Below are 27,319 nucleotides of genomic sequence, written 5' to 3' on the forward strand. Positions count from 1 at the left end.
TTCTGCACTTTTAAATCTAATAATAATAATAATAATAATAATAATTCATTACATTTACAGTGCATCCGGAAAGTATTCTCAGCGCATCACTTTTTCCACATTTTTTTATGTCACAGCCTTATTCCAAAATGGATTAAATTCATTTTTTTCCTCAGAATTCTACACACAACACCCCATAATGACAACGTGAAAAAAGTTTACTTGAGGTTTTTGCAAATTAATTAAAAATAAAAAACTGAGAAATCCCATGTCCATAAGTATTCACAGCCTTTGCTCAATACTTTGTCGATGCACCTTTGACAGCAATTCCAGCCTCAAGTCTTGTTGAATATGATGCCACAAGCTTGGCACACCTATCCTTGGCCAGTTTCGCCCATTCCTCTTTGCAGCACCTCTTAAGCTCCATCAGGTTGGATGGGAAGCGTCGGTGCACAGCCATTTTAAGATCTCTCCAGAGATGTTCAATCGGATTCAAGTCTGGGCTCTGGCTGGGCCACTCAAGGACATTCACAGAGTTGTCCTGAAGCCACTCCTTTGATATCTTGGCTGTGTGCTTAGGGTCGTTGTCCTGCTGAAAGATGAACCGTCGCCCCAGTCTGAGGTCAAGAGCGCTCTGGAGCAGGTTTTCATCCAGGATGTCTCTGTACATTGCTGCAGTCATCTTTCCCTTTATCCTGACTAGTCTCCCAGTCCCTGCCACTGAAAAACATCCCCACAGCATGATGCTGCCACCACCATGCTTCACTGTAGGGATGGTATTGGCCTGGTGATGAGCGGTGCCTGGTCTCCTCCAAACGTGACGCCTGGCATTCACACCAAAGAGTTCAATCTTTGTCTCATCAGACCAGAGAATTTTCTTTCTCATGGTCTGAGAGTCCTTCAGGTGCCTTTTGTCAAACTCCAGGCAGGCTGCCATGTGTCTTTTACTAAGGAGTGGCTTCCGTCTGGCCACTCTACCATACAGGCCTGATTGGTGGATTGCTGCAGAGATGGTTGTCCTTCTGGAAGGTTCTCCTCTGTCCACAGAGGACCTCTGGAGCTCTGACAGAGTGACCATTGGGTTTTTGGTCACCTCCCTGACTAAGGCCCTTCTCCCCTGATCGTTCAGTTTAGATGGCCGGCCAACTCTAGGAAGAGTCCTGGTGGTTTCAAACTTCTTCCACTTATGGATGATGGAGGCCACTGTGCTCATTGGGACCTTCAAAGCAGCAGAAATTTTTCTGTAACCTTCCCCAGATTTGTGCCTCAAGACAATCCTGTCTCGGAGGTCTACAGACAATTCCTTTGACTTCATGCTTGTTTTGTGCTCTGACACGAACTGTCAACTGTGGGACCTTATATGGACAGGTGTGTGCCTTTCCAAATCATGTCCAGTCAACTGAATTTACCACAGGTGGACTCCAATGAAGCTGCAGAAACATCTCAATGATGATCAGGGGAAACACGATGCACCTGAGCTCAATTTGGAGCTTCATGGCAAAGGCTGTGAATACTTATGGACATGGGATTTCTCAGTGTTTTTATTTTTAATAAATTTGCAAAAACATCAAGTAAACTTTTTTCACGTGTCATTATGGGGTGTTGTGTGTAGAATTCTGAGGAAAAAAATGAATTTAATCCATTTTGGAATAAGGCTGTAACATAACAAAATGTGGAAAAAGTGATGCGCTGTGAATACTTTCCAGATGCACTGTATGTACAGTTCTGCTACTACTAATAAGGAATATGCATGTGTTTTTATAACAATACACCTCTAGATAATCTGAAACCGACTGGAAATAGGACATTCCAATTAGATTCTCAGACAGCGAAGCTCTAGATATATCATTTCCTTTGTGAAACATGGTCCAATGTTATTTATAACAGGGGTTGCCAAGTCCGGTCCTGGAGGACCACCATGGCTGCAGGTTTTCATTCTAACCCTTTTTTTTAGTGAGTGCCCTGTTTGTGCTGCTAATTAACTTCTTGTGAATTAATTTGAATTGAATTGCTTTTATAATAATAATTCTTTGATTTATATAGCACTTTTCTCACTACTCAAAGTGCTCAGCAATTGCAGGTTAAGGGCCTTGCTCAAGGACCCAACAGAGCAGAGTCCTTTTTGGCATTTACAGGATTCAAACTGGCAACCTTCTGATTGCCAGTAAAGATCCCTAGCCTCAGAGCCACCACCCTGCCTGTCTTTACAAGATTTGTTCCCCTGAATTTCTTCATCGTTCCTCTGAATTGCTTCATTTCTTTCCATAAATGGCACCCAAAGAGAAATGTGAAGCGAAGGAGCCAACAGAAGACCAACTAAGTCAGGGCCTCAAACTCCAACCAATTTCACTCCAACCAGCTGCTTAATGAGGTGCCAATTCTTGTCGTTAATTAAACCCGTTCTTTAATTCCACGGCTTGTGGCTGTTCTCGTGGTGCATTAGCACACTTTTCTGAAATTGTGGATTTTCTCTTTTCTAAGAGCACTGGTGACCTGAGCAGATCAGCATTCCTGAGACCTTCATCTTTCTTTATTTTCAGACTAGACAAACAGCCCGTTTCGACAATGTAAGATGAAACGGGTACGAGTGGAATAGTATAATATATAATAAGTATAAGCACCACAAACCTGATATAGGTGTATTGAATGAATGCGTAATTAGGCCTCGAGCTGTAGTCGAAATCGCCTTTCATGCCTCTAGAGCTTTAATCGAAGTTGCCTTTCTCTTTGAATTTTCGCGGCCGTAAATCCGCTGTCTGCCGCGATGTCGGTCTCGTAAGGTTTTTCGGGCAGCTGCGCAGAAGGCGACTGCGCATTCGGCTTCGGACATGCGCAGAAGGCGACGTGCGCAGAAGGCGACTGCGCATTCCACACCACAAACCTGATATTGGTGTATTGAATGAATGCGTAATTAGGCCTTGAGCTGTAGTCGAAATCGCCTTTCATGCCTCTAGAGCTTTAATCGAAGTTGCCTTTCTCTTTGAATTTTCACAGCCGTAAATCCGCCGCCTGCCGCAATGTCAGTCTTGTAAGGTTTTTCGGGCAGCTGCGCAGAAGGCGACTGCGCATTCGGCTTTGGATGGACGTGAGTGAGTGAGTGAGTGAGGAGACTGGCGAATTATGTATTAAGATATTGTATGATGGACCCCAGTTGTTTTGGCTCACTTTGTATCTCATTATTGTTTGGATGCTAATTAAGGAAAAAAAACAATTAAGGGGTCTGAGTTTTCAAGAGCAAGTCAATTCAAATTAGTTCAAAAGAAGTTATTTAGCAGCAAAAACGGGACACTCATTTAGAAAAGGGTTAGAATGAAAACCTGCAGCTACGGTGGTCCTCCAGGACCGGAGTTGGCGACCTCTGATTTATAATACATATAAAATGCACTTCTTTGCATTTACACAGTCAAAAATATACTTTAGATTAGACACCACCTGTGCAAAATGCTTGAATGTTTTGGCTGTTTCCTCTTCTGCAGCCTTTTTGGACTACAATTTTCATCTATACAGTGCATTGCACATCCTCAGAATCACCATAAATCATTATCCTTTAATTGTGGCTAAAAGGAATAATACAGCATAGAAGACCACGGCTCTGCACTTGTAATGATAACCTCCACTACACTCATTTTGTTCAGCTGAAATAAACCTAACCCACCTATTTTACAGCACAATGGGAAAATGAACTCTTGTATTATTTAAAAGTGGAGAAAATGCATTTTAACACTAAGGAACAATCAATTTTCTCAGAGTGCAGCAGCACTACATTAATGCCACCATCAAAGTGTACTCTTTAAGATGCTTCTTAATTTCGGTAAGCTTTCTAGTTATTTTATCATTTATGAAGGACTTTATTTTATAGTACTCCATTCTTACTGACTCTCTTTGCTGGAAGAGGATGTAATTATGACTATTGGATCAAATGACGATGTCTGGCTTATTGACTTCAATTGTAAGAAAGCGTTACATTTAAAAACAAGAAAAAAATTGAGGAGACTTGTATCAATCCACTTCTAGGAAACCACCAAAAGCATCGGGTTTCTGTATTTTGTTTCTTTTTCTTCACAAACAAACAAGACTCCAGCAGAAAACATTGTACAGTGCTCAACCGATCATATTGATCAGGCATTATAAATTATTAACAACATGTTTCCCCCTCAGGTATTGCCTTTAGCATTTCAGCTAATAGGACAATATACACAGGAGAAACATAATGCATTACACAGTAAAAATGACCTAATATCTAAAAACATGCAGGCCCTCTTTTTATAACATTTCAAAGTGTATAACTAGTCTAAATAGTCTAAACACAAACAAAGGGCATTGTGTATGAGCACATGCCTTTTTTTAATTGAACAGCGATCATTATTTACCCATCCTAGTCCACAGGATCAGCAGCCATTTCATTTTTGCTGAATTATACTGCATGCTCATTCTACTATACAGGGTGGTCCAGATCTAATTATGTAACTGTTCGACTGACAACCGCCTCCCCACCATTTTGGAATGCAGGGTAGGTGCTGCCATCTATTAGCAAAAAAAAAAGAATTTTAAGTGAAATCTCTACTGTTTGGGGGGCACGGTGGCACAGTGCCTCGCAGTTAGGAGACCTGGGTTCGCTTCCTGGGTCCTCCCTGCGTGGAGTTTGCATGTTCTCCCCGTGTCTGCGTAGGTTTCCTCCCACAGTCCAAAGACATGCAGGTTAGGTGGATTGGCAATTCTAAATTGTCCCTGGTGTGTGTTGGCGCCCTGCCCGGAGTTTGTTTCCTGCCTTGCGCCCTGTGTTGGCTGGGATTGGCTCCAGCAGACCCCCGTGACCCTGTAGTTAGGATATAGCGGGTTGGATAATGAATGGATGGATTGTTTCCAAAGTTGTGGGGATCCGCTAGACCACAATGCAACAAAAGGGGCGGGTCTTTATGCAAATATTGAATAGTCACGTGCCTACATTGTGTTGAATTTGAGATTAGTCAGCTTAATTCAAGTGGCCATCATATTATAATGGTGAGACAATCACTAAATGAGAATTATATTTTATTATCTTATGAGTTTTTGAAAACTGTTCAGATTCCAATACACCTTAAAGATCTGCGGTGGGCTGGCACCCTGCCCGGAGTTTGTTTCCTGCCTTGCGCCCTGTGCTAGCTGGGATTGGCTCCAGCGGACCCCCGTGACCCTGTAGTTAGGATATAGCTGGTTGGATAATGGATAGATCTCTATGTGTAGGGCAGGTGCTGTGAATTTTCTATGTAATAAACTAAATAAGTTATATTGTAATGAAAATTGCATAATTAGATCTGGACCACCCTATACTATCTGAACCTTAAAGTGCTGCTTGTTTTTAAAGTGATTTTGAACGCATAATCCACATACCTTTAAACAGAAATAATCAGAAATATTTTTATGGGCTGAAACTCATTTCTTTACTATTTTGGAATGCCCAATGCAAACCACAGAAAAATAACATGCCATTAGCAAATTACTGGCTGGTATCCTCCGCACATTCCTCTGAATGCCTGGTTGTATTTATGTAGTTATTTTTTTTAAAATTACCTTCAAGTGGAGGTTTGAAAGTACCTAACCCACTATACTGCTCTAACCCTAGATTATCCTTGACGAATTCAAGTCTTTTTTCTCAAACAGGTCGCCTAAATGTCTCAAATGTTCAAAATAACCTGCACGAATTACACAGGTCCATAAATATTTGGACAGAGACAACTCTTTTTTCTCATTTTGGTTCTGTACGTTACCACAATGAATTTTAAATAAAACAACTCCGATGTAGTTGAAGTGCAGACTTTCAGCTTTAATTCAGTGGGGTGAACAAAACGACTGTATAAAAATGTCAGGCAACTAAAGCATTTTTTGAACACAATCCCTTCATTTCAGGGGCTCAAAAGTAATTGGACAATTGACTCAAAGGCTATTTCATGGGCAGGTGTGGTCAAGTCCATCGTTATGTCCTTACCAATTAAACAGATAAAAGGCCTGGAGTTGATTTGAGGTGTGCTACTTGCATGTGGAAGATTTTGCTGTGAACAGACAACATGCGGTCAAAGGAGCTCTCCATGCAGGTGAAAGAAGCCATCCCTAAGCTGCGAAAACAGAAAAAACCCATCCGAGAAATTGCTCCAATATTACGAGTGGCAAAATCTACAGTTTGGTCCATCCTGAGAAAGAAAGCAAGCACTGGTGAACTTGGCAACACAAAAAGACCTGGACGTCCACGGAAGACAACAGTGATGGATGATCACAGAATCATTTCCATGGTGAAGAGAAACCCCTTCACAACAGCCAACCAGGTGAACAACACTCTCCAGGGGGTCTGCGTATCGATATCCAAGTCTACCATAAAGAGAAGACTGCATGAAAGTAAATACAGAGGGTGCACTGCAAGGTGCAAGTCACTCATAAGCCTCAAGAATAGAAAGGCGAGATTGGACTTTGCTAAAGAACATCTAAAAAAGCCAGCACAGTTCTGGAAAAACATTCTTTGGACAGATGAGACCAAGATCAACCTCTACCAGAATGATGGCAAGAAAAAAGTATGGAGGAGGCGTGGAACAGCTCATTATCCAAAGCATAGCACATCATCTGTAAAACACGGTGGAGGGAGGCAGTGTGATGGCTGCCAGTGGCACTGGGACACTCGTGTTTATTGGTGATGTGACACAGGACAGAAGCAGCTGAATGAATTCTGAGGTGTTCAGAGACATCCTGTCTGCTCAAATCCAGCTAAATACAGCAGTCAAAGTGATTCATGATACAGATGGACAATGACCCAAAACATACAGCCAAAGCAACCCAGGAGTTTATTAAAGCAAAGAAGTGGAAAATTCTTGAATGGCCAAGTCAGTCACCTGATCTTAACCCAATTGAGCAGGCAGTTCACTTGTTGAAGACTAAACTTCAGACAGAAAGGCCCACAAACAAACAGCAACTGAAAGCCGCTGCAGTAAAGGCCTGGCAGAGCATTAAAAAGGAGGAAACCCAACATCTGGTGATGTCCAGGAGTTCAGGACTTCAGGCTGTCATTGCCAGCAAAGGGTTTTCAACCAAATATTAGAAATGAACATTTGATTTCCAGTTATTTCATTTGTCCAACTACTTTGAGCCCCTGAAATGAAGGGATTGCGTTCAAAAAATGCTTTAGTTGCCTCCCATTTTTATACAATCGTTTTGTTCACCCCACTGAATTAAAGCTGAAAGTCTGCACTTCAACTGCGTCGGAGTTGTTTCATTTCAAATTCATTGTGGTAATGTACAGAACCAAAATTAGAGAAAAGTTGTCTGTCCAAATATTTATGGACCTAACTGTATATGTTACAAAGTACAGACAGACTGGCATAAATATGAATAATTTAATTGGTATCTGTCGCTATACTACAGAGACTCTTAATATGGGCTTTTGTACACAGATGCCTGGTATTGTGGTGTGAAAGTTTGTACAGTATATAAAATGATAAATATTTTGTATGTCTTTTTAATTTTAAGTTAGACAAATCAAATTATCAAATAAAATATTAATGTTTCAGGGTGTTATATCAATGGATATTCCCTCTCAGCTGTTTTTTATACATCCCCAATATCGAGGAGTATCCTTACATGCCCGTCTATCTATCTTAAGAAGAAAAACCCCACTTTACACGCATCAAACAGGGTCGCCATTTCTCATCATTCCAGTCTGCAGGCCATACTTAATATCAGAGCTTTAACTAACAAGACTTTTCATGTACAGTATATGATCTTATCACTGACAGAAGAAAGACTTCCTGACTTTGTGAGAATTGTGGCTCAGTAGCAGTAGTGCTGCGAAACTAATAGAATCAGCCCCTCCAAATTACATTTCTATTTATTCTGATGGTCAGCGGAAGATAGCTGGTAGTTGATGATTATCTTCCTGAGCTGTTTAAACTGTAAAAATACCAGTCTTGTTAGTTTTACAACTTTTGAGTATCTTACCATCGTTATCCAAGGAGTATCACATTCTCACTTTCTTACTGTCCACTTATCATTCATCAAAACATAATGCCTCTTTTATCAAATAATTTTCAAATGTATTATAATAATTATTTATTACAGTTTTTAATACCAGATTGCTTCAAATTATATGTATAAAATCAGGGTGACTTCAAAGCAAGATAATTTATGAACTTCCTGCATTAGAACATTAGAATTATTTCGACGAGAACATTCCAAGAAACTTGCCAATCAATCATATTCAGAAAGATTCTTCAAAATAACATTGAGTTATGATGACGTTCTCTACTCTCTACCACACTACCTGGTCACTTACTTCTCTGTTTATACTTCACACTCAGAATGCGTACACGCATGCATCATGGCTGCCACGCGTTGCCAGTGTTCATTTGACGCGTCCTCTGAGCAGGTCCTCAGAAATTAATGTAACGCATGCGCGAGTTGCAGTACCAGCAAAAAGTCAGGGGGCGCAGTGTGATAAAAGTCGGAATATGACGTCAGAGTCTCTGCTTACTATCTACATGTGACAGAAAGCCGTTATGCGGATCCTACGGGATCGATGTGTGAGCTTCGATGTTTGATGAATGGTTCGATGTGGTGAAGCAAAATGCTGACATACAGATGCATTCGTGGTGCTTTTATATTCAAGCGTGGCATATTCCCGATTGTAATGACACATACCATCTTCTGTGCCATCTTTTTTTTTCCTGGGGCTTTCTCCCGACCTGATAGTAGCGGCAAATAGCAATAGATCACCACACAGAACACATGACATTTATGATATTCCAACTCTCTGCATATTTAGAATCTTTAGATTTATACTGGATATCACTTTCATGATGAAATGCATTAAAGTGTGTATGTTACATTTTACAGATAAGTCGTTAATTTCATTTAAATAATGAATACTTCTAATAATTACACATGTGGAGGTGACATGGTGGGTGGTAGCACTGCTGTCTCACAGGGAGTCACGTCGCTGATATTCCCTGCCTGGAGTGCACATGATTTCCTGCTGAGTTTCCACAGTGGGCTCCAGTTTCCTTCCAAAGATGTGCAGATTTGGTGACACTAAAATGACGCCAGTGTATGTGTGTGTTTTGCATTCACCTTGCGATGACCTGATGCCCCGTCCAGGGATTGTTTCTGCCTCATGCCCAATGCTTGCTGGAATGGACACATCCCTGGATTGATGGATTTAATCATTAAATATCCTTTTTAGAGATAGTGTCCTCGGAATTTAATGGGTGTTCCAGGCAATTCACAACACAGCCAAGCCGAACCTGTTCACACTGTGATGATATCTCGCACTGCCACCTGGTGGATTCCTCCAGATTTATGTAAAGTACGCGCGCAAGAATAAACAGTAAAGCGCTTGCATAGCAGGAGCATCTGCTAGAGCGTGCGTGGCATTGCGTGAAGTATAAACCTGGCCTAAGGGTCTTTGCAAGAAGAATAACATTCCAAATTGTTTGTGGAATCTACCCTGTATTCCTGTGTTCTAGCTGGAGAATGCATTTTAAAGTAACAGCCACAACCCACTGTATTAATTCTACTTATAATGCACTTCCTTTAATCTTTCCCCACAGATCACAGTGGACCTCTCAATCTCAGAATCAACTTAGTGGCTCTTATTTGGACTTTCTCTAGAACTGCTGTCTCTTTTGTAATACTGAAACCAAAACTGAACACAGTTCTCCAGATGAGTCCTCAATAGTCCGTTATAAGGTTTAAGCATAATTTCTATGACTTTATAGAAATCTATATCTCTTTCTGTATAACCTAAGATCCTGTTAGCCTTCTTTATCACTTCTGTACATTGTCTGGATGTAGATGGTGCTGAATCCACAATACCTCCAGGTCCTTCTTTCAAGGTGTACTTAGAATTAAGTACAGTTAGTAGAGTTAGAATTGGATACTAACCCTCACCTATTCTGTTTCACTTCTCGGTACTCAAATGTGGCACTTGGTGCCACGGCCCACCTGCCAAGTTGTTTTGCCTGCCTAAGGTAAAGTCATCTCTGATGGAGGATCGCAGGAATCGTAAGAAAGAGGGGTCCTTTCATCGGATTGGCTGGCCCAACACTGTTTTAGCCGTGGAGTGGCCAAATGGGGGAGGCAGCTTGATGGATGAGGTCTCCAGGAGTCTAAAATTATCTAAATCTTATTATGCGATATCATCTACTGTTAAATTCTGCTCCGTACTTCTAAAAAATGTTTTAATTTTTTATTGAGGATTTGTTCTGTTCTGTGTATTGTATTGTATTGACCCCTTTTCTTTTTGACACCCACTGCACGCCCAAACTACCTGGAAAGGGGTCTCTCTTTGAACTGCCCTTCCCAAGGTTTCTTCCATTTTTTCCCTACAAGTGTTTTTTTGGGAGTTTTTCCTTGTCTTCTTAGAGAGTGAAGGCTGGGGGTCTGTCAAGAGGCAGGGCCTGTTAAATCCCATTGCGGCACTTCCTGTGTGATTTTGGGCTATACCAGGGGTGGGCAAATTCATTCCTGGAGGGCCGCAGTGGCTGCAGGTTTTTGTTCTAACCCAATTGCTTAATAAGAAGCACTTATTGCTCTAGAAACACTTCTGCTTCATTTTAGTTATCTCCCTCATTAAGATTTTGAACCCTTATTGCTTATTTAAGTCTTAAACAGCTGCATTCTCAGTTTTTAATTGCTCCTTATTAGCAATAAGACGCAAATGACAAAAGAAACCAGCAGTTATCCATTTTGCTTGTTACCCTTTACACCTGTGTGTATTTATCATGCACTATTTGGTTTAATTAAATACTTGGAAGGAAAGAGAAGAGAAAAAAGTGAAGGATTGAGAATTACCCATCCGTTTTACACTTCAAAGTATTTGGATGATGTCCTTAGAATGGAAAAAAAATCTAGGATATGAGAATGACTTGACATAGCAGAGTTAAAGCACTAACAAGCCATGAAATGTAATTATTGACAAGGATTGTTTTCTAATTAAGCAACTGGGTTGGAACAAAAACCTGCGGCCACTGCGGCCCTCCAGGAATGACTTTGCCCACCCCTGGGCTATACAAAAATAAACTGTATTGTATTGTATTGTATTGTATTGTACTTTTATGATTCTAACCTCCCATTGTGTATTCAAATCTAACATTTTTACTTCCTGCGTAATACCTTAAATTTACTTACACTAAATTTATTATGCCTGAAATCTACCCAAACCTGTATGTTGCAACAATTCACCTGATTCTACATTATCTGTCCTTCCACCTAGTTTGGTATCTGCAAACTTGACCCGGTTGCTGTTTATATTTTTGTTCAGAAGTTTTATGTATATTAAAATGTTCAGTGGCAATAGCACTGAGAGAGAGACACCAATTTTAACATCGCCTAATGGTGACAATTCCTCTCACTCACACCCTTTTTTTCCCAGTTCCTTTAGCTTGATTATTAACCTATTATATCATATGCCTGTCTCTGATCATATGCTTTTGTTGTTTCCTCAAAGAATTCCAGCATAATAATGAAACTCAATGTCCCCTCTCTGATCCCATACTGACCATTTTGCTAATATGCCTTTTCATGGCACATGATGCTTGACCGCTTACTTAATGATTGCTTACTGGTGATGCATTTTAAGCTGATTACTTGGACCAGCCTGAATCCCCTTTTCTGGGTTCGCTGCTTTTTTTCAATCTACAAACTTCCATTAGCTCAGATTATCTCAAAGCGCAAGGTGACTTACCTTAGCTATGCAGATGACACACGGCTTTATTAATCTATAGCACCTGATGACCCTGACACTCTTGGTTCTCTGATCCAATGTCTAAGCAGTATTTACGATTAAATGAACAGTAACTTTCTCAAACTAAGTAAGGAAAAAACAGAAATCTTAGTGATTGGCAAGCATGGATAAAACGAGGGTATCAGAAATAAACTTGATCCCTTAGGTTTAAAAGTCAAGGCGAAGGTGAAGAATTTAGGGGTAGGCTAATTATTGACTCTGACCTAAACTTAAATCGCATATTAACCAGATTACGACGACTGTATTTTTTCAGTTTAGTAATATAGCAAAAGTTAGACATCTTATGGGCGGCACGGTGGCGCAGTGGGTAGCGCTGCTGCCTCGTAGTTAGGAGACCTGGGTCCTCCCTGCATGGAGTTTGCATGTTCTCCCTGTGTCTGCGTGGGTTTCCTCCCACAGTCCAAAGACATGCAGGTTTGGTGCATTAGTGATTCTAAATTGTCCCTACTGTGTGTGCTTGGTGTGTGGGTGGGTGTGTGTGTGCCCTGAGGTGCTGCCCAGGGTTTGTTTCCTGCCTTGCACCCTATGTTGGCTGGGATTGGCTCCAGCAGACCCCCATGACCCTGTGGTTAGGAAATAGGAAATTAGGAAATGAGGCCTCACCGGTGTGTTATAAAGCTTGAGCAGAACCTCCTGTGACTTTTACTCCACACATCCATCCATCCATCCATTTTCCAACCCGCTGAATCCGAACACAGGGTCACGGGGGTCTGCTGGAGCCAATCCCAGCCAACACAGGGCACAAGGCAGGAAACAATCCTGGGCAGGGTGCCAACCCACCGCAGGACACACACAAACACACCCACACACCAAGCACACACTAAGGCCAATTTAGAATCGTCAATCCACCTAACCTGCATGTCTTTGGACTGTGGGAGGAAACCGGAGCGCCCGGAGGAAACCCACGCAGACACGGGGAGAACATGCAAACTCCACGCAGGGAGGACCCGGGAATCGAACCCAGGTCCCCAGATCTCCCAACTGCGAGGCAGCAGCACTACCCACTGCGCCACCGTGCCACCCACTCCACACATCAAGGCGCTATATAACCTGACATTCTCTTAGCCTTCTTAATGTCTTCTGAACATTGTTGGGAAGTCGATAGCTTAGAGTCCACTATGATTCCTAAATCCTTCACAAAAGGTGGACTCTCGATTTTCCGATCGCCCATTGTGTATTCAAACCGAACATTTTTACTTCCTATGTGCACTTCTTTACATTTACTGAGATTAATTTTCATCTGCCACAAGTCTGCCCAAGCCTGTCTGCTGCCCAAGTCCTTCTGTGACGATATAACGGACTCCAAATTATCTGCTAATCCACCTATCTTGGTATCATCTGCAAAGTTAACCAGCTTGTTACTTATACAGTGATCCCTCGCTATATCACGCTTCGACTTTCACGGCTTCACTCTATCGCAATTTTTTCTCATACACGCTTATGTCACTACGCATCCGCTTTCTGAGAACTTTTATCTAAGCCCCACGATGGCTCCTAAACGTGCTGCTTTTTCTAAGCCTTCTGACAATGAAACTAAGCGCCGGAGGAAGATGCTTACCATCCAGGAGAAGGTGAAACTCTTGGATATGATCAAAGATGGCAATACCCTACAAAAGCCTCCTCACGCATATGAAAAGACAGCGCCAGCAACTGCCTATCAAGATGTTCTGCAGCCGCACACCCGGACACCCACTGCCTACTCCTAGTACTCCTTCAGCGGAAGAAGACAACGACGCACCTGCTGAAGATACTGCACCACCTGAAGACTCTCCTACTGAGGTCGTGCCAGCTTAGTGGTTGTGTGTAAGAACTGTGTGTGTGTGTAATTAAATGTACAGTACAATAATAATAATATGATATTTGTAACGTCTAATATGTCTTATTTTCTCTTATTTTGTCTAATATATTGGGTAATACGAGTGTAATGGTGACTAAAGGGTGTTATTTCATGTCTAGAGGGCTCTAATAATGTTATTAACCGTATTTAGAAGGTCGTAAACAGGTTTTCTATACTCTGCGAAAATATTCCATTCAAAAATAAAGAATCCTACTTTGCGAAAATTCATTTATCACGGTAGAGTCTGGAACGGATTAACCGTGATAAACGAGGGTTCACTGTATTCCTATCTAAATCTTTTATATTTATTAAAAATAGCAGCGGTCCTAGCACTGCCCCCTGCTGGTCACCCAATTCTGATGAGGTTTCTCACACCATCACCCTCTGCTTTCTGTGTCTGAGCCAATTCTGCACCCATCTAAAAACATCGCCCTGAACTGCCACTTCTTTAAGTTTGATGCCCACCTCTCATGTGGCACCTCATCAAATGCTTTCTGACAGTCCAGATCAGTAATATCATCTGCTCCTTTCTGGTCGTATCCTTTTGTTTCTTCCTCATAGAATTCCAGCCTGTTAGTAAAACACGACCTCCCTCTTCTGACCTCATGCTGACTGTTCCTAATAACTCCTGTCCTTGCCAGGTGTTGCTCAATCTTATCCTTAATAATTCCTTCCATTAATTTTCCTGTGATGCATGTTAAGCTTACTGGCCTGAAGTTGCTCTGATCTGCCCTGTCACCCTTTTTATGTAATGGGATGATATTTGACATTTCCAGTCCTTCGGAATCTCTCCTGAATTTTGCTATAGACCTACAAAAGCAGTAGGACCAATGCAAATTAAGCATTCAAAAATGGAACTTATTATTGAAGCTGGCTAGTTATCAAAATGACCTAACTTACCAGATTTCCAACGCTGAGCACATGTTCGAATTGAGGGGTCATGGGATAATGCTCCATAGCCATGAATAATGTGTTCAGCACGATGCAAATGGTAATAGCTAAATCAACAAAGGGATCCATTACAATCAGGTTTGTTATCTCCTTAATCTTGATCCACATAGGACAACATTCCCATATAAGAAAGGTGTTTGCGAACTTATACCAACAGGGTGGGCACTTGCGTTGAGACTCCTCCAGCTCTGAAAACAGAAGCACATGCTTAATTCAAATCAAACATTGTAATCATTTTTCACAGCAGACATAGTACATGTATACAAACTGCAGCGTGTTTGCTCCTGAGTGGCTCTTTTTCTTAGAGGCAGTCATAAATATGCCTTTATCAGGTAAAGAGCTGCAATCTTTCAAATAACCTTTAAGACAAATTGTGGTTGGCTGCTCAAGGAAGGCTGATACATAAAATAATGAATAATGTTTGAGAGACTAATAACCAGTTTTCTACACCAAAGTATTCAGAAATCACTATACTGTATGATGATTCAAGGTAATTTATAGATTTTGGCTACATCTCTAGAGGCTACCTCTTGATAGAAAAGAGGCCTAAAGAATGCTTATGAAAGCACCTAAAGTGTTTTCTATTTTTTGTTGCTTTGAAAAGTGTGGTTTTCAGGAAAAAAGGGACCTACCCTCCACAAGGGTGTTGGTAAGCACACTGAGAACACTGTTGGCTCGGTCCTTCCTTCCAAATGAGGTATTGAGCTGATCAACGGACACCATGAGAGAACCAGAGTGCTTCTTTTTGCCTTCCACTTCAGTAGTGGGCTGTGAAAGTAAACTTATCAAGTCAGAAATAATATTAGAGACACGGCACGCTGCCTCTGTTTTCATGCGACCCACAGTCTGTTAGTCTAGAAGGACAGGAAACCTGCAAGGAACTGTATCTCAATGAAAGCAAAGTGTAAGAGAAATGCGCGCAAATGAGAAAATGTCCAGTCATCTGCATGTCACACAATTAAGAGTCGGTCATTATGTAAGAACTGCCAGAGCCGTTTTTGAAACCATGCGTGTGCTCTATTGCTCTCTCTTTTAAATGTACTCTGCAACATACTGCCACTGCTTGCCTAATTGTGTGCAATACATTTTAGCCAATAATGTGATTCTATCATTTGAGGTCGATCTGAAAATATTTTTGTCACTTGAAATATACTGGATCATCTCTACCTGCGGCAGAGGCTGAATATGTAATAATGCTTTGACAACATTCAATCAAGACTATTGTAATGGCTTACTGTATGTCCATCTGAATTCCTTTTGCACGTCTCTAAATATATGTTGGCTCCTACCAACACTGTATACTGGCTGTTTCTTTGACCTGGGGTTGAAAGAGATTGTTAAGTGTCTGCTCTGGTACATCGAATGTCCTTTTTCAGATCCTTTGTTCGGCTAATTTAGTTTCTATTTTAAAATATTTCAGTACAATGTAAAAGGGAAACTAGTCATTTTTTGTCCTAGTGTTATTGGTCTATGTGTACTTAGTTTGACATTTACAGTATGCCTGAGCCTGGTGCAATATAGATAGTAATAAAGTGTTATTGGTCTATGTGTACTTAGTTTAATATTTACAGTATGCCTGAGCCTGGTGCATTATTGATAGTAATAACTATCATTAAAGACCATGGAGAGATTAATTTTAGTTTTCTTTATCTGATGGAATAATCTACATGTAATCTCCACGTTACTGTTTTATCATAAATAGAACCTAGTGTATCCACCACAAATTACTTTTGGGGTGACTGCACAGGTTTTCACTTTCACAAATCTCTTAATTCTTTTTTCAACAGACTAAAGAAGAAGGGGCCTGAGTTGCCTCGAAAACTTGCATATTGTAATCTTTTTAGTTAGCCAATAAAAGGTGTCATTACGCTTGACTTCTCACTTTATTCATAATGGCTAACACGGCTAGGGTTGCCAGACGTCCCTTATATATGGGACATGTCCCTTATTTGATAATTTTGTCCCCTGTCCCGTACTGACCTTTCAGGGACACCCAAATGTCCCATATTTAGTTCCTTTTCAAATTTCGTAATAAAAATCTATTTTTACTACCTTCTTACGGTATTTACAGTCATGGCCGAAATTATCTGCACCCCTGGAATTTTCCCAGAAAATGCACCATTTCTCCCAGAAAATTGTTGCAGTTACAAATGTTTTAGTATCCACATGTTTATTTCCTTTATGTGCATTGGAACAATACAAAAAAACAGAGGGAAAAAGCCAAATCTGACATCATTTCACACAAAACTCAAAATCGGGCTGGACAAAATTATTGGCACCCTCAACTTAATATTTGGTTGCACGCCCTTTGGAAAAAATAACTGAAATCAAGCGCTTCCTATAACCATCAACAAGCTTGTTACACCTCTCAACTGGAATTTCTGACCACTCTTCTTTTGCAAACGGCTCAAGGTCTCTCAGATTCGAAGGGCGCCTTCTCCCAACAGCAATTTTGAGATCTCTCCATAAGTGTTCAATCGGATTTAGATCCGGACTCATTGCTGGCCACTTCAGAACTCTCCAGCACTTTGTCTTCAACCATTTCTGAGTGCTTTTAGAGGTATGTTTGAGGTCATTGTCCTGCTGGAACACCCATGACCTCTGACGCAGACCCAGCTTTCTGACACTGGGCCCTACTTTGCGCCCCAATATCTTTTGGTAGACTTCAGATTTCATGATGCCTTGCACACAGTCAAGACATCCACTGCCAGAGGCAGCTAAACATCCCCAAAACATCTTAGAACCTCCACCATGTTTGACTGTAGGTACTGTGTTCTTTTCTTCGTAGGCCTCATTCCGTTTTCTGTAAACAGTAGAATGATGAGCTTTACCAAAAAGCTCTACCTTGGTCTCATCTGTCCACAAGACGTTCACCCAAAAGGATTTTGGCTTCCTCAAGTACATTTTGGCAAACTCCAGTCTGGCTTTTTTATGTTTCTGTGTCAGCAGCGGGGTCCTCCTGGCTCTCCTGCCATAGCGTTTCATTTCGTTCAGATGTCGACGGATAGTTCGAGCTGACACTGTTGCACCCTGAGTCTGCAGAACAGCTTGAATATGTTTTGAAGTTGATTGGGGTTGTCTATCCACCATTCGGACTATCCTTCGTTGCAGTCTTTTATCAATTTTTCTTTTCTGTCCACGTCCAGGGAGATAAGCTACAGTGCCATGTGTTGTGAACTTCTTGATTATGTTGCGCACAGTGGACAAAGGAACATGAAGATCTCTGGAGATGGACTTGTAGCCTTGAGATTGTTGATGTTTTTCCACAATTTTTAGTCTCAAGTCCTCAGACAATTCTCTGCTCTTCTTTCTGTTCTCCATGCTTAGTGTGGCACACTCAGACACACAACAGAAAGGTTGAGTCAACTCTTCTCCATTTTAACTGGCTTCAGGTGTGATTGCTATATTGCCAGGACCTGTTTCTTGCCACAGGTGAGTTCAAACGAGCATCATATGCTTGAAATAAAACGATTTACACACAATTATGAAAAGGTTTTTGGAGTTCTGTGTGACATGATGTCAGATTTGGCTTTTTTCTCTGTTTTTTTGTGTTGGTCCAATGCACATAAAGGAAATAAACGTGTGGATACAAAAACATTTGTAATTGCAATAATTTTCTGGGAGAAATGGTGCATTTTCTGGGAAAATTCCAGGGGTGCCGATAATTTCGGCCATGACTGTAGTTGTAACTTTATAAGTAATTATACTTTCTTTTCTCAGATTCTCTTGATGAAAATAACCCAAATGTAATGAGGAAACGCATGTTTGCTGCCTGTTTGCAACTTGTTCAGTGGCTATGGTTGGCTGAGGACAGCGATACTCTTACCGTTTTGCTCTCCAGCTGTATCGGCATTGCCACATTCAGGGTCAACAAAGTGTGTTGCTATTACTTGACATGGCCCACTTTTTTTCTAACTGCCTGTATTAAATAATAATAATATTAAATAGGGTGGCACGCTGGTGCAGTGGTAGCGCTGCTGTCTCGCAGTAAGGAGACCTGTGGTTCGCTTCCTGGGTCCTCCCTGAGTGGAGTTGGCATGTTCTCCCCGTGTCTGCGTCGGTTTCCTCCCACAGTCCAAAGACATGCAGGTTAGGTGCATTGGCGATCCTAAATTGTGCTTGATGTGTGGGTGTGTGTGCCCTGCCCGGGATTTGTTCCAGCCTTGTGCCCTGTGCTGGCTGGGATTTGGCCCCAGCAGACCCCCGTAACCCTGTGTTGGAAAATGACTGACTGACTGTATTAAATAAATAAATATTTTCAAATGATTTCACTTTTACAGAATTTGTTTTAGCTTGTATTAAATAATTTTCAAATGATTTTACTTTTGTATTCCTCATAACCCATTAAAATTCTTGCCTTATGTTTTTTTGAATTTTGTTTTTATATTTTTGTGAATTTCCCCTTGGGATTAATAAAGTATCTATCTATCTATCTATCTATCTATCTATCTATCTATCTATCTATCTATCTATCTATCTATCTATCTATCTATCTATCTATCTATCTATCTATCTATCTATCTATCTATCTAAACTTATGTCACTACTTTTATATAATATATTGGTCTGAGTGTGTAGGGGGCATGTATAAATTTATATATATATAGTAATATAGAGAGAGATTTTAAGAGTGTCCCGTATTTCTAATTTTTACATCTGGCAACCCTAAACACGGCACAACACCCTAGTACTACAACAGACTACATGGTATAGTCTTTCCGTGTGTGACTAAACCACTGTCTGCATTTGATGGTCATTTACACATTACTTGCTACTGTCATCTCAACACACTGCTCCGCAACTGTCCTTGTGAATTATTATAACGCGCTTGTCGTATATTTTATTAGACAGCATTCCAATACTTCATCGGTCTGTTGACAAATTGGCGCCACCTCGGAAGAATCCATGTATTTGCTAAGCTCTTAATTGCCTAAGTTCTAAAGCCAACAGTCCACTTCCATTCATTACAAATACAGGAAGTGGTTCCTCGCTTAATCAGTTTAATTGTATTATGGGCGGCACATTCAGATAAGTCTTATAAGTGTTGCACGGCAGATGTAGGCTCCTACCTCAACAGCAATATTACTAATCTTGATTGTGACTTCTATGTTCAGTAAGATATATTAGTTGAGAATTCCTGATTTAATCTTTTAATTACATCACTTCAACTGGAGTCAAGGATAGAGCAATAGTGAATTGTAAGCAGGTGAGTTAAAGCTGTCTTATCGCATAACTTGAGAAGGAAATGATTAGTTTTAATCGCACCAAAGTCATTTAAACTCTCACACTGATTTTTGGAATAACACAGCAGTTTCTCAAATTGTCCATCCAATTGCCCAAGAGATATCCAGTATCGTTCAGGAGCAACTGGGCGAAAGACAACCCGGCGAAAAGACAACTAGGCGACAGACAAACTTGGCGAAAGACAATTCGGCGAAAAGACAACTAGGCGACAGATAACTCGATGAAAGACAATTCGGCGACATCCTTTACCAGTTAGGTAATAGTTAGGTTCAAAGAGATTTTTTAATGACATTTAAATGTCAACGAAGGGCGCCGAAAAATCCAAAGAATCACCTGCTTTATGAGAGTCCCAATACGTTGAGAGTAAAGATATTCCTTAAGCCGTACTCACAGGTCACCTTTTGTATTCTAAATAACGTTATCATACGATTACAATCAATACAATTTATATAGAGGATTAGCAATTTTGGTTGCAGAAGATAATGTAAGATAGAGTTTGTTCCATCTGCAGAATAAAGTTTGTTCATCAATTATATACGTTTATTTTCAACATTTTAAATCACGTTGTCATTTAAATATAATTAAAAAATATCTTTGAACCTACAGGTAACTGTTACCTAACTGGTAAAGGATGTCGCTGAGTTGTATTTCACCAAGTTGTTTCTCCGGCGAATTGTCTTTCGCCGAGTTGACTGTCGCCCATTTGCCACCAAACCGTTTTTTCTAAAACACGATGACGTGAGACTACTGCTTGTGGTGTGAGGCACTTGTTTTTTATTGGATTCATTATTCTCGTACAGTAACTTGTTGCTCTATCCTTGATATTTCCATTTTAATAGGCATGCATCGTGCACATAGAGATTGAAAGTGACTTCCATGCTCAGTTAGAGACACACAGTTGGAAATTCAGAGAATTGAGGTCATCATGCTAGCGACATAAACAGAATACCCCTGTCAGAGTGTCAGGGTTCTAATACTGGAAGAAGACAGATGAAGGTACAGAGCAATAGACCACTTAGCTGCATCAACAGTGTAAATATCAGTGTGGAACTACACTGCCACTGAATTTTTATTTAAGTCCCCCTTTTTAATTGGAGGCTTGTTTAGCTTTCCTCCTTGAAATGCTGCATAGCTGTAGCACACTTTTCTGTCTGCAGATAAAGAATCATTCAGTTATATCAGAAAGACTGAGGATGGATTATTTATTTGTCTGAATTAGCTGGGAAATGTCCTGCTGCCACTCTTCACTGGAAGAGACAAAAATCATCAAATTATAGTCTAATATGAATAACTGAACTCCTACTTTGTGAGGTCTGGTATGATTTTAGGGTGGGGAAGACCTAAACAGAACAGTACTGTGAACTATGGTGAGTGGTCTAACCTACCTAAAATGGCATAGGTTGTTTTTATCCTTTTAAAAACTATCTTCTTCTTCTTTCGGGGTTGCCACAGCGGATCATCTTCTTCCATATCTTTCTGTCCTGTGTATCTTGCTCTTTTACACCCATCACCTGCATGTCCTCTCTCAGCACATCCATAAACCTTCTCTTAGGCCTTCCTCTTCTCCTATTCCCTGACAGCTCTATCCTTAGCACCCTTTGCTCATTATACCCAGCATCTCTCCTCTGCACATGTCCAAACCAACGCAATCTCACCTCTCTGACTTTGTCTCCTCATCGTCCAACCTGAGCTGACCCTCTAATGTCCTCATTTCTAATCTTGTCCATCCTCGTCACACCCAATGCAAATCTTAGCATCTTTAACTCTGCCACATCCAGCTCAGTCTCCTGTGCCACCGTCTCCAGCCCATATAACATAGCTGGTCTCACTACCGTCCTGTAGACCTTCCCTTTCACTCTTGCTGATATCCGTCTGTCACAAATCTTAAAATTTTAAATAACTATATTGAGCAAAAACAATACTGTACATTAAGCTTAGTGTCTGAGGTGTAACTGCATAACACAGATGAATAAAAACTACAGATGAAGGACTCAAAGGAGGAGAGCTGAACACCAAGAAGAGATTCATGCATTCACAAAGCCACTGGTCTCAGCTTTTCAGGTAGAAAGAGTTTACTGGAAAAGAGGTTTTAAATCAAAGTAGTTCAAGACAGGCAGATAAAGTAGGAAAGAGTAAACAGTTAGTAGAAAGAATAATAATTTTAGTCCACAGGGTTTATTAGTTCCTTAGTTTAAAGCTGCATATTATAGAATTGTCTCTATCCTTTCTAAGGCCTTTTTAAGGCTTGAGGATTGAATGTCTGAGCAAATCGAGGCTAAGGTCAAGGACAAATAGGGGTAGCACCAGCAGTAGTAGTAGTAGTACTGGTACTGCCTCGTGTACAGAGTACAGTGTCAAATGGAAGTCAGCACATCGTAAATATCCAGATTTAATTGGTCGTTGTGGAGATAAAATGAACACTATGTAATAAAAATATTTGAAATGCCAACGGCCTTAAATGAAGTTCAATGCACACCTGACATGCGTGCTGTAAGGATTATTCCTTATTACTGCTGGTCAAGCAGGAGATGCATATGGTCTAAAACACATCTGATCTCAAAGTACGGCAGACTGACATCCCATTTGCACAATTTCAAGGCTGTTAGTTTGGAAAAAGCCTACACCTTTGTATAACTTGAGACTGTGCATTGCATTTTGTATTTCTATCTAAGATGAGCACCTCTGACATATTAAAGTACTACATGCAGGATTAAATCTGCACTCTCTTTGGCATTCATCTGGTACACTCTGGCAAATATCGTCATAAATAAAATGCTGAAGCTTTGCCCTTCATTTCGGCCACTTAACCAGAAATTTGCTCAGCCCTGAAACAGTTTAAAACTGTGTTTTGCTTTAAATTTTTGGAAACCCTAAAAACCCCTGGTCTATACTGAAATTAACAAAACTCAACAAAAAATAAACTAAAGTTAGATTTGTTTCAATTTTTTTTTTTCTTGATTGGGAGGGCGGCATACAGAAAAGGAGAAAGAGGTTAAGACCGCCATGCCTAGACTGATCTGCACATTGACTTCCTTACACTGTCATCAGTAGCTGCCTTATCTATTATCACCTCAGGCAGAAGTCGTCCACCAGGCATAGATGGAGCAGGCCCGCCGATTAAGGAGACCACACCATTGCAGTCAACTGTGCTGTTCCTCTTGACATTGTGGGGAAGGACAGGGATGATGCGTGATGAGCGGCTGCCCTGGCTGTTGCCACTGTAGCTATTGCGACGGACTGGAATGAACAAAGAGTCACGACGACCCTCGCTCTCCTCCACGGTGCTGTGTTCATCATCCGCAAACTCATTCTCTGATCCAGCATCCTTTGACCGTCCCTTGAAGCTGAAGATACTACTGCGACTGTTGTGCCGGGACAGAAATGGAGATCCAGGAATGCTGAGAAGAGACTACACGGAAAAAGTTACTGTTATTATTATTTCATGGAACATAAACACTAGTTGTGAATTATCTGCAACCTCTTGCATCATCAAATTAAAGATTATATGTTGACCATGCTATTAATGCTATTTCTTCTAGTATTTTGTTTGCATAAAGGGGTTTTAATAGGAAGGCCCCCACACTACTACCTTTTCATTTAAAAATGGTGTTTTTAAACAAAAAGAACCTTTGTCTACACAACCATCTTGACATTGTTTATGAAAGTATCTCCATCCAAACTAAAATGACTGATAATGCATATGGTGCAGTCAGTTATGTACACGGAAAAATCCACAAAGGGATGGTACTGACCCCTGGTGTGGGATTAATCTCAGAACCATAGCAACCAGAAAATTATTGGCCTTTTGTGCAACGTATGCAACATTCAAACTGTACAAAATGCAATTTAGATGCATACAGGTAACCAACATAAGAAGTGTCATGGAAAGCAACTCTTCGGTGTCTGCTATGTTGGATTATGGTGTTCCTCTGTGAAGGGTGACCAGTCAGAAGATGAGATGTCATAATAAGCAGGATCTAATCAAGCAAGGGCTACGTGATAAAAGGACTGCCAATACTGATGCTCTGTGCAAGAGAGGACAGAGCCGACTATACTTCCTTAGAACACTGGCGTCCTGCAACATCTGCAATAAGATGCTGAAGATGTTCTATCAGACAGTTGTGGCGAGCGCCCTCTTCTACGTGGTGGTGTGCTGGGGAGGCAGCATTAAGAAGAAGGACGCCTCACGCCTGGACAAACTGGTGAGGAAGGCAGGCTCTATTGTAGGCACGGAGCTGGACAGTTTGACATCTGTGGCAGAGCGACGGGTGCTGAGCAGACTCCTGTCAATAATGGAGAATCCACTGAACAGGATCATCTCCAGACAGAGGAGCAGCTTCAGTGACAGACTGCTGTCACCGTCCTGCTCCACTGACAGACTGAGAAGATCGTTCCTCCCCCAGACTATGCGACTCTTCAATTCCGGGGGGGTAAACGTTAACATTATACAAAGTTACTGTCTGTTTTACCTGCATCGTTATCACTCTTTAAATTAATATTGTTATTATCAGTATGCTGCTGCTGGAGTATGGGAATTTAATCAAGTATCTATCTATCTATCTAATAAGCACAAGCAGTGTGGCAGATGGCCGGGATGCTTGCCCGGTCAGGACGCCCCTTTGACACTGGATCTGGGGGAGCAGTCATGGGATGCACACTACGTCCCCCGGAACACTTGTTGGCAGCCCCCCTAGGTTGTATCAGGGCCAATATTTTGGAGCACTGAAGCTCATTCCCTGCGGTGGGTTGGCAGCCTGCCCAGGATTGGTTCCTGCCTTGTGCCCTGTGTTGGCTGGGATTGGCTCCAGCAGACCCCCGTGACCCTGTATTCGGATTCAGCGGGTTGGAAAATGGATGGATGGATGGATGGAGCTCATTCCTGTTGGGCTCTGTGGCCACCGCCAGGAGGGCGCTGCACAGCCTAACGAACCTATCTGGGTGGGAACGCAGCCACACCTGAAGGTGCAGTCAGAAGTAGGTCAACGAGCACCTGCAGCACTTCCAGGTGGGCTATAAAAGGAGCCGACAGTCACCACTCTGGGTGCCAGAGTCGGGAGGAGGAAGACGAAGCTGCTTTGGAAGAGTGGAGGAGAAAGGAGAGTGTTTTGTGGTGGTGTTTTGCTTTGTGCTTTTGTGTGTTTTGGGACTGTGTTAGGGCTGAGGGACACAGGGAAGACGTGGCCCCCAGCTGAAGAAAATAAATCTTTTTGTTTCATTTTTACGCGCCTCCGTTGTCAGTCTGTGTCGGGTCGACACCTATATAGCGCCTTTGCCACGGCCCATAACAGTGTGATTAGAGTCTATGCTTTTAGAAGTCTACATTTCCACCAGTCCACATTGCAATTCTGAGCCAGAGTTCTTAGGAAGTATATGGCTTTGTAGGGCATTTTCAAAAGTCTGCATTTTCGTGGATTACAAACACCAGGGTAGTGTGGATGAAAGGCAACAACAGAGACTAATGTCTGCATTTTTAAATGAAAACATGGTAGCGTGGACATAGCCTGAGAGCACCATGAAGAAGGCAAGAAGTAAGCATAAATCACTCTTTGCTTACACTAAATAAACTCAAGGCAGTGATAATCAAGGATAACGGAACAAAGCAACAAGTCAAACAACAGTAGCAAAACTCCTACTACCTCTTTGGGAAGTCCAAAATGGGACATTAATGATCTAGTAGGGAAGCTTACCTACCAAGTACCCAAAAGTACCCCCCCCCCCTTTTACCCTCCATCTTTCTCTACCTCGCCTTCTCCACTGGCCAATCTTTTATCACCAACTCTCCTCCTGAACACACTGAGACTGCTTTGATCCCCTTGTTAGGGTCAGCTTTGGACAAGACAAGAATTATTTTCAGGGTCATAAGGCCAGATGTTTCATTCTACATAGAAAGAGAATGCTGTATTTATAAGGACTATTCTGAAGAGATGTATAATTCTATATTGTACCATTCATCTGAAGACGGTTTTTCTGAAATATACCTGATTCATGATGGAAAGACGTCGGTTGTCCCCTGGGAAGCGGAACTTTCTTTTGATACCATCATCGGACTCTGACTTGACAAACTTCTCACTGTCTCCCTTTTCTTCACCCCGGGACTGTTCTTTCTGTCGCCACTTTTTTTTGCGGTTGCGTCGCTCTTTGGCACTCTTGGAACTCAGTTTTGAGATCTCAGATGAACTACGGGACATTCTTCCTCCACCGTCATCTTCCACTGCATCTTCTGAGACTGTACCAGCTGATGTAGCCATTGCTGCTGCCTAGTGAAATAGGGAGTAAAGAAAAATGTGGGTTTACAGTGTCTATGAAGATCACATTACTATCTAACAGAGTAACTGTAATTATGTTATACAGGTAAAATTCTGTTACAACGAATATCTTTACAACGAAATTTTCATTATAACGAAGTATTTCCTCATATGACACGAGTCTATAGAAATCTCGTTACTACAAAATATATTCAGCAGATACTTTCATTACAACGAAGTGCACAAAAGACCTTGCAATGCCTGAATGAATCATCCGCAGAGCAGTTAGTTCTCTGGTCGCAGCTCAGTTGTGCACAACGATCCCCAAACACAAACGTTGTACAATTTTTTTTCTTTCTTCGAACTTTCCTTGAACTATTTTTTTTTTTTTTTTTTGCCGTTTTTGTTTTCGGTCGTTTTCAGTGATACATTTTGCTTATCACTTGTCAATATGTGAAAAACATCCACTGGAATTTAACTCAATGTCACCCTCCTATAAAACCGGCAGACACGAAAAACAATAACAGTTCATATTAGAGAAAAAAAAAACTTTTAAAATTTTGCAGCTCTTGATTTCGGCAAAATGTGAATTCGGAATTTCGCATCAACACTGTCAACTTTCTTGAAAGGCCGAGCAAAAAAAGAAGGAAAATCTCGGGTTGCAAACGTATGCGAACTGCTGCATTTGAAGACGTCGAAAAAGCCGTTTTTATGTGCTTCAGTGATGCTCGTTCAAGAAATATTCCTATTAATGCAGCACTCATTCAAGAAAATGTGAGGTTTGCAAACTCTCTTGGGACCTCCATCAAGTGGACAACACCCCGAAGATCGTCCCGAAGTGTGATCAGCGCTTCTGTGGAGGACTGTTTATCCATTACCGGGGCAACAGCGGGCTCACAGCTCTACTGCGGCTCTTCACCGAACCAAAAACAGAAAAGATCTCGATGGGTGATGCAAGGAACATTATAAATGCAGGGAACAGGATTACTTGGCCACTAACCTGACTACAACCCTGCCTGACTGCTGTGTCTGTGAATAGCAGAGTAGCAGATCCCGCTACAATAAATAAGTGTGCTGTTCCTGTTTCAAGCTGAATAAAGCTGGTGTCGCTAAAGTACTGAGACTAAGCCTCGTGTTTTGGGGTGCAAGACAGGGACTTATAGCACGACCCTGATCTTTTAGGATTTGCTTCTGTGGTGTTTCACTGCAGCGCTGTGAGCCTGCGGGTGCCCTGCCCCGGCAACGGACAAGCAATCTTCCACAGACGTGGCAATCGTGCTTTGGGATGCACTTCGGCGTGTC

The 27,319-nt window shown here is 41.4% G+C and overlaps 1 protein-coding gene across 1 annotated transcript in view; it reads right to left on the reverse strand.

The window, feature by feature from the left end:
• LOC114649165 (sodium channel protein type 8 subunit alpha-like) overlaps positions 1-27,319 on the reverse strand; it is a 442,931-nt gene that overhangs the window by 148,662 nt on the left and 266,950 nt on the right. Inside the window, exons 11-14 of the mRNA XM_051925019.1 lie at positions 25,751-26,029; positions 22,810-23,181; positions 15,161-15,296; positions 14,478-14,716 (exon numbers count right to left, since the gene is read on the reverse strand). Coding sequence (XP_051780979.1) covers positions 14,478-14,716; positions 15,161-15,296; positions 22,810-23,181; positions 25,751-26,029 — 1,026 coding nt within the window. The remainder of the gene's footprint in view (positions 1-14,477; positions 14,717-15,160; positions 15,297-22,809; positions 23,182-25,750; positions 26,030-27,319) is intronic.

The sequence above is a fragment of the Erpetoichthys calabaricus genome, chromosome 3, assembly GCF_900747795.2.
Source record: "Erpetoichthys calabaricus chromosome 3, fErpCal1.3, whole genome shotgun sequence".
NCBI lineage: Eukaryota > Metazoa > Chordata > Cladistia > Polypteriformes > Polypteridae > Erpetoichthys > Erpetoichthys calabaricus.